The following is a 7308-nucleotide window of genomic DNA, read 5'->3' as shown; positions in this document are numbered from 1 at the left end:
GGATGGATTCCCACGTGACAGCTTGGCCCAGAGAAGCCCGTCCATCCATCTTAAGAGCAGCCAGTGTTTTAAAATGCAGTCGGGGGTCTCCCTCAACCAAAAAAAAGAAGCTTTCTGGCTTGCAAAATCTATTTCTTCGGTTCTAAAGGCAGCTGACTTTCCTGGGAGTTCCTGTTTTGAAAAAAAATAAATAATAAGTTGTTGTGATTCCTGTGTAAGGATTTGCCAAGTTTCAGGCGAAACGGGGTGGGTGGGGGGCAGGATGCGATTTCTGAATGAGGGCCTTTAGCGTTCCGCAGAAAGGGGAAACCACGCTTCGGGGGGAAAAAAGAAAACAACTCTCTTCCTCTTTGTATATTTAGGACTGTTTGTTCTAACAAGAGTTTTGACCTCAGAAGGTGCTAAGAATCAAAACCGCTCCGTTCCGTTGTAAAAACTGGCAGCTTTTTTTGGCTTAAAGATATTCTCAAGCTTCAAAAGCTGAATTCATACCTTGCTCTTATAGCTCGGTTTATTTAACCATGGACGGTGGAATAAAACACCGTCGATGGAGTGCGTCGGTTTCCTTTAGGCGGTAAAGCCCCACCCCCAAAAAGGCATTATGAAAGCTTAACACAAAGGGTGAAACATAGCAACAGCCCTCAGACTTATATACCGCTTTACAGTGCTTTTACAGCCCTCTCGAAGCGGTTTACAGAGTCAGCCTCTTGCCCGCAACAATTGGGGTCCTCGTTTACGGAAGGATAAAAGATTGAATCCACCTTGAGCTGGTTAGAATCGAACTGCTGGCATTTGGCAGAATTAGCCTGCAACGCTGCTTTTTAACTAGAAGGAAGGAAGGGAGGGAGGGCAGTAGCACAGACTTATATACCGCTTTACAGTGCTTTTACAGCCCCCTCAAAGCCTCTTGTCCCCAACAATTGGGATCCTCGTTTATGGAAGGATAAAAGACTGAATCAACCTTGAGCTGGTTAGAATCGAACTGCTGGCATTTGGCAGAATTAGCCTGCAATGCTGCTTTCTAACTAGAAGGAAGGAAGGAAGGGAGGGCAGTAGCACAGACTTATATACCGCTTTACAGTGCTTTTACAGCCCTCTCTAAGCCTCTTGCCCCCAACAATTGGGATCCTCGTTTATGGAAGGATAAAAGACTGAATCAACCTTGAGCTGGTTAGAATCAAACTGCTGGCATTTGGCAGAATTAGCCTGCAATGCTGCTTTCTAACCAGAAGGAAGGAAGGGAGGGTGGTATATAGACTTATATACCGCTTATAGCCCTCTCAAAGTGGTTTATGGAGCCACCCTCTTGCCCCCAACAATCTGGGTCCTCATTCTACCCACCTCAGAAGGACGGAAGTCTGAGTCAACCTTAGTTCTTAGCATGAATTTCTCTTCGGGTAGGCCTTGGCTGATGTCCATATGGTTAGCGACCACGATGGTGCTGGAAAAAAAGTGACTTGGGGCTTGGTCCTCACACTTATGACCACTGCCCCAAGGGATTGCAATCTGGGCCTTTGGCAACTGATTTGCATTTATAATGGTCCTGGGGCAGTGGTGGGTTTCAAATTTTTTTTGAACCTACCCTGTGGGTGTGGCCTCCTTTGTGGGAGTGGCTTGCCAGCCATGTGACCTGGTGGGAGTGGCTTGCCGGCCATGTGTTCTCTCTCTCTCTCTCCCTTTTTCCTTTTTTTCTTTCATCTCTCTCTCACTTTTTCTTTTTTTCTTTCTTCCTTTCTTTCTCTCTCTCTCTCTCTCTCTCTCTCTCTCTCTGTGTGTGTGTGTGTGTGTGTGTCGGTGGGTTTCAAAGTTTTTGGGAAGCTCTTCTATAGGTGTGGCCTGCTTTCCGGGTCCACTGGTGGAACCTCTTCTAACCGGTTCGGTAGATTTGACGAACCGGTTCTACCGAACTGGTGCGAACTGGCAGGAACCCACCTCTGTCCTGGGGCCATTTTGGTCCTTATTGGCTGGCTTTTGACCAGCAAAACATGGGTGGATTTCCACACACCCCAGAATTCCCCAGCCAACTGCGTGAGGCTTGACACAGCCACAATAGGGGGTTTAAGGTTTTCTCTTAGCTGGTTGCTGCTGTGATGTGAGAACACCTGCTGTCCATTGTCAGCCAACACAATTAAACAATAGCCTTCTCTTTGGGTCTTCTCCAATAGTATCCCGCTGTGCATCATGGGATAGGTGGTTCAGTAGCTAGGAAAGGTTAATAACACGGGACGTTAAAATGGTTGAACTCCCCAGTTCTATTTTTCCAGGGCAAAAAGAGTTTGCTTCTCCCCCCACCCCAAAAAATAATCATCATCATCATCAACTTTCAACAGAGTAGAAACTTGCTAGAAACATTTTATTGAAATTTATTTGAGGCTGCCCAGCTGCCTTCAGAGATCGATCCAGCAAAAGGAGGACATTTAATTCCCTTGTTTACTTTTTAAGTGAGGTGACCTGCTTAGAGATTTATTCATTTATATAGCCGGTGGAATCCTGCTCAGGGAGTTCCTTTCAAACGCGATTGCAGCTAGTCCTCAAATTACAACCGTTTGGTTACAACGGCACAGAAATATGGACGTGTGACCATTTTTCACACCTACAGGATTTCCTCCCCTCCTTCCTCTCCTTTACCCTTTCTTCTTTCCCTCTCCTTTTCTCCTTCCCCCCTTCTTCTCTCCTTTCTTCTTTCCTCCTCTCCTTTCTATTCTTCTTTCTCCTGCAGCAGGCATCCCCACGGCCACGTGATCAAAATTCGGACGCCTGGCCCACTGAGTCATATTTATGACGGTATCCTGTGGTCGTGTGACCCCCCCTTTTCTGATGATGGAAGCCAGATTTCGTTTAATAACCGTGTCCCCAACTTAACGGCTGCAATGCATCACTTAATGACTTTGGCAGGAAAGGTTATAATATGGAGCAAAGCTCCCTTAACAAATGTTTCACTTAGCAGCAGAAATCTGGGGCCCAATTGTGGTCGAAAGTCCCAAACTACCTGTAAAACTTTTGAGAATCTCGGTCAGAGTAGAGATTGCATCCAACAGGAAACTCCCAGATTCCTCCTTAAGGTTTCCGATCACCCCACATTTTGTAGGAAGAATCTGGGCAGAATAAAACCGAGACCGTCCCGGTTAAAATCCCAGTTTTCTCCAAAGAAATCCTCGAAAAATCACCTTCGCCTGAGTGCTGAAGTCCAGCATTAATCGGTTGAAGTTTGCAGGTTTCTTCTTAAAAAACTTGAAATCATCTGATTCCCCGGCACTCTTGGCCTGAAATATTTCCCCCCTAATTGGCCAGTTTGTATTTTAGCATGCCACTAATACTGGAGCATTTTAACACTTTGGTGTGTTGTTTTTTTTCCCCAGTTTTCCTTTTTTAAATTTTTTATTTTATTTTAAACACTTAAACAAAAACTCGCACAAAACTTTTACAAACAACATTGGAACTGCACCGTCCTTCTTCTTACAGCAGATATCCATCAGTGCACCGTTGCAAATATTGTTTCCCCCTCTATAGACAGATCGGGGGGGGGGGGGGAGAAAGCCCCTTGTATTCTTCCGATCTGTAATCTCTTTGTCCTCTTCTCTGTTCCCCTGCAAAACTGGAGCCTGCTTTATTTTTTATTTTGGCAGGGGAATAAAAGGCGGAAGTGTTTTCTTCAGTTGTTTAATTTTTTTTTTTTAATTGGCACGGCTGATGTTTGGTTCCAGGCAGCTTTTGAATTTCCTTTGTTACCTCTTCAGTCCAGATTGAAAGGTGTTTCCCACACACACACAAACACACACACACACACACACTTCTGGTGAAATGGAGCTCGCCATTCCATAAATGCGTCAGAGCCGATTCTCAAACCGTTGCAGGCGGCCGCCCAAAACTCGAATCGATCTGAGAGCAATTCCTTTTTTTTTGTTTTGAAAAGTTATTTTTTAATTTTTCTTATATGAAACATACATTTGACAAATAAGCTTCTGATAGATATTATTGGTGTTATGCATTATCCTTTAATATTTATAATTCCATTGTTCCCCTAAAGGTATAATAATATATTTGAGATTCGCCTTGTTTTACAACAACCGGACTTCTTCTTCCTTCTCCTTTTCTCCTTCCCTCTTTTCTTCTCTACTTTCTTCTTTCCTCCTGTCCTTTCTCTTTTCTTCTTTCCCTTCCTCTCCTCCACTCCTCCCCTCTTCCTTCCCTTCCTACCCTCTCTCCTACTCTTACTTCCCCTCCGTTTCTTCCTCTCCTTTTTCCTTTCTTCTTTCCCTCTCCTTTTCTCCTTCCCTCTTTTCTTCTCTCCTCCTCTCCTTTCTCTTTTCTTCTTCCCCTTCCTCACCCCTATTCCTCCCCTCTCTCCTTCTCTTGCTACCCCTCCCCTCTTTCCTCTCCTTTACCCTTTCTTCTTTCCCTCTCTTTTCCCCTCTTCTCCTCTCCTCTTTCCTCTCCTTTTTTCCCCCTTAAGTGGGAGAGGAAAGGGAGCTCACAGGGTGTGAATCGGAGGGTGGAATTGTATTCTCCTTTTCTCCTTCCCTCTTTTCTTCTCTACTTTCTTCTTTCCTCCTGTCCTTTCTCTTTTCTTCTTCCCCTTCCTCATCCCCACTCCTCCCCTCTTCCTTCCTTTCTTACCCTCTCTCCTACTCTTGCTACCCCTCCCCTCCTTCCTCTCCTTTAACCTTTCTTCTTTCCCTCTCCTTTTCTCCTTCCCTCCCTTCTTCTCTCCTTTCTTCTTTCTTCCTCTCTCTTCCTTTCTTCTTTCCCTTCCTTTCCCCTATTCCTCCCCTCTCTCCTACTCTTGCTACCCCTCCCCTCTTTCCTCTCCTTTACACTTTCTTCTTTCCCTCTCTTCTCCTCTCCTCTTTCCTCTCCTTCTTTTCTCTCCTTTTTTCCCCCCTTAACTGGGAGAGGAAAGGGAGCTCACAGGGTGTGAATCGGAGAGTGGAATTGTACAATACTAGAAAAGGAGGGAAGCTTCTTAGCAGGGAGGGTTTGTCTTTCTCAGTAAAAGCAAAATTGACTTCTTCTTCCCCTGTTTAGAAACCCTTCATGGGGGGGAAAAAAACAGCAATTGCAAACAAGGCATGTTCCGTGTGAGCGGGGGGTTGGACTAGATGACCTGCAAGGGCCCTTCCAAACAGATGAACAATTTGTTTATCTGTTAATATTGGATACTTTGGTTTCTGCGGCACCTGAGACAGAAGAGGGGGATAAAAATGGACTAGGAGAATCTCGCTTTTCGGCTAGGAGGGGGTAAAAATCTCAACCCCCCCCCTCCTTCCCATTGGTGGGGGATGAATTTTTAAACTTTGTTCAACATTTAAACTTTGCTTTTTTCCACGCGAAGGCCTATTTTATTTTTCTTCTCCTTCCTTCGACAGACATCTGTTTCCTTCCTCTTTCTCCAAATCCTGTTTTTCCTCTGTTGATCCGGATAGTTGAAAACTTGCGTCTCCTCCCTGTAGTTTTGGATTCTCCAGCAAGGTTGATTTGGGTTTTGGCGTGTTGTGGGAATCTCGGCCCTTGCCCTTTGCAAACGATGGTGGATTCGACTAACCGTGGTTAAAGTTGGCCTTGGCATGAGATGCGAAATAGGACGAGAGTTTTATGGATGGGTTGCTGTGAATGGCGATTAAGGAATTCCTTGTGTAGTATAAACATATTTGGGTAACTTTCTTTCCGCCTCTTCCTCTCCTTGGGGTGAGAAACGAAAAGCAATACCTGTGTGCGATTACTGGGAAACAACCACATCTGAAATTCTTCTCAATAATTGCCCACACGGTTTCTTTCTTTTTTAATAGATTTTTATTGTTTTTCCCCCCCATCTATAACAACTTTCAATCATCGCATTAACATTGTTGTGTCATTGTACCTATGGATACAACAAATTACAGAGGGACAAATAGAATATAAACCAGGACTTTTTCCTGCTGGGAATAACCAAGGAGACATATAGAAAGAAAATTAAATATATATTAATACACTTATTGCCACCAATAAGTTTAGTTTAGTTTAATAAAATTTGTATGCCGCCCACTCCCATTGGGACTACCTGGGCGGCTCACAGGCAAGATAAAAAAACATTTAAAAATTTAAGATAAGAGGTACAATTATTAAAATTAACACACCATCCATTCTGTCTAAGTGGGGCTGGATATTGATCAACAGCCCGAGGCCTGCCGGAACAGCCAGGTCTTGATGGCTTTACGGAAGGCCGGGAGAGTGGGAAGGGTCTGGATCTCTACGGGAAGATCGTTCCATAGGGCCGGCGCAGCTACAGAGAAGGCCCTCCCCTGGGGGGGCCGCCAGCCGGCATTGTCCGGTCGACGGCACCCGGAGGAGGCCCAACCTGTGAGATCTTGTTGGTCGTTGGGAGGTAAGTGGCAGGAGGCGGTCTCTCAGGTAGCCAGGTCCTAAACCATGTAGGGCTTTAAAAGTAACGACTAGCACCTTGAAGTGCGTCCGGAGACCAATAGACCAATAAAATATATATTAATACACTTTTTGCCTCCAACAAGGCCTTGTTGTTCAGCCTCCGAAGATCTTTTGAGAACCTTTGCTTCATTGTCTGCTCCATTCCAGGTGGCCATGGTGGAAGTCCAGCTAGACGCGGAACATGACTATCCGCCGGGACTCCTGATCGCCTTCAGCGCCTGCACGACCGTCCTGGTGGCCGTCCACCTCTTCGCCTTGATGATCAGCACCTGCATCTTGCCCAACATTGAGGCCGTCAGCAACGTTCACAACCTCAACTCGGTCAAGGAGTCGCCCCACGAGCGCATGCACCGCCACATTGAGCTGGCCTGGGCCTTCTCCACCGTCATCGGGACCTTGCTCTTCTTGGCTGAGGTGGTGCTTCTCTGTTGGGTTAAATTCCACCCGCTGAAGAAGACGGGTGCCAATGCACAGGCGAGCAACGGCACCATCACCGCAGGCGAGGCGGCCGCCATCACCTCCACCACCATCATGGTCCCCTTCGGCGTGGTCTTCATCATCTTCGCGGTCCACTTCTATCGCTCGCTGGTGACTCACAAGACGGATCGGCAGTTCCAGGAGCTGAACGAGCTGGCCGAGTTCGCCCGTTTGCAGGACCAGCTGGACCACAGAGGGGATACCTTGCCCTCCCCCGGCGGCCATTTTGCCTAGAGCGCGGCCTTCCGGTTGGGAAGATGGAACGTAGTGGCGCCCAACCAGGTTCTCATGACCTTTTCCGAATTTGTCTTGAGCTGTAACCTCTGTGTAGGAGGGGGAGAGGTTACAGGAGTGGACCTTCTTAAGAGCTTTTAAGAAATAATAATTAAATCAATAAAAGGCGAAAAGATT

The 7308-nt window shown here is 46.2% G+C and overlaps 1 protein-coding gene across 1 annotated transcript; it reads left to right on the top strand.

Annotated features, from left to right (window-relative positions):
* Positions 1–6536: 6536 nt before the first annotated feature.
* On the top strand, positions 6537–7308 carry ORAI1 (ORAI calcium release-activated calcium modulator 1). Its single transcript, XM_032229433.1, has one exon. The coding sequence runs from the start codon at positions 6574–6576 to the stop codon at positions 7129–7131; it is 558 nt and encodes a 185-aa protein (XP_032085324.1). The 5' UTR covers positions 6537–6573; the 3' UTR covers positions 7132–7308.

Source organism: Thamnophis elegans, chromosome 13 (genome assembly GCF_009769535.1).
Source record: "Thamnophis elegans isolate rThaEle1 chromosome 13, rThaEle1.pri, whole genome shotgun sequence".
NCBI lineage: Eukaryota > Metazoa > Chordata > Lepidosauria > Squamata > Colubridae > Thamnophis > Thamnophis elegans.
Note: the sequence above shows the minus strand (reverse complement) of the source record. Positions and strands in the feature narration are given on the sequence as shown.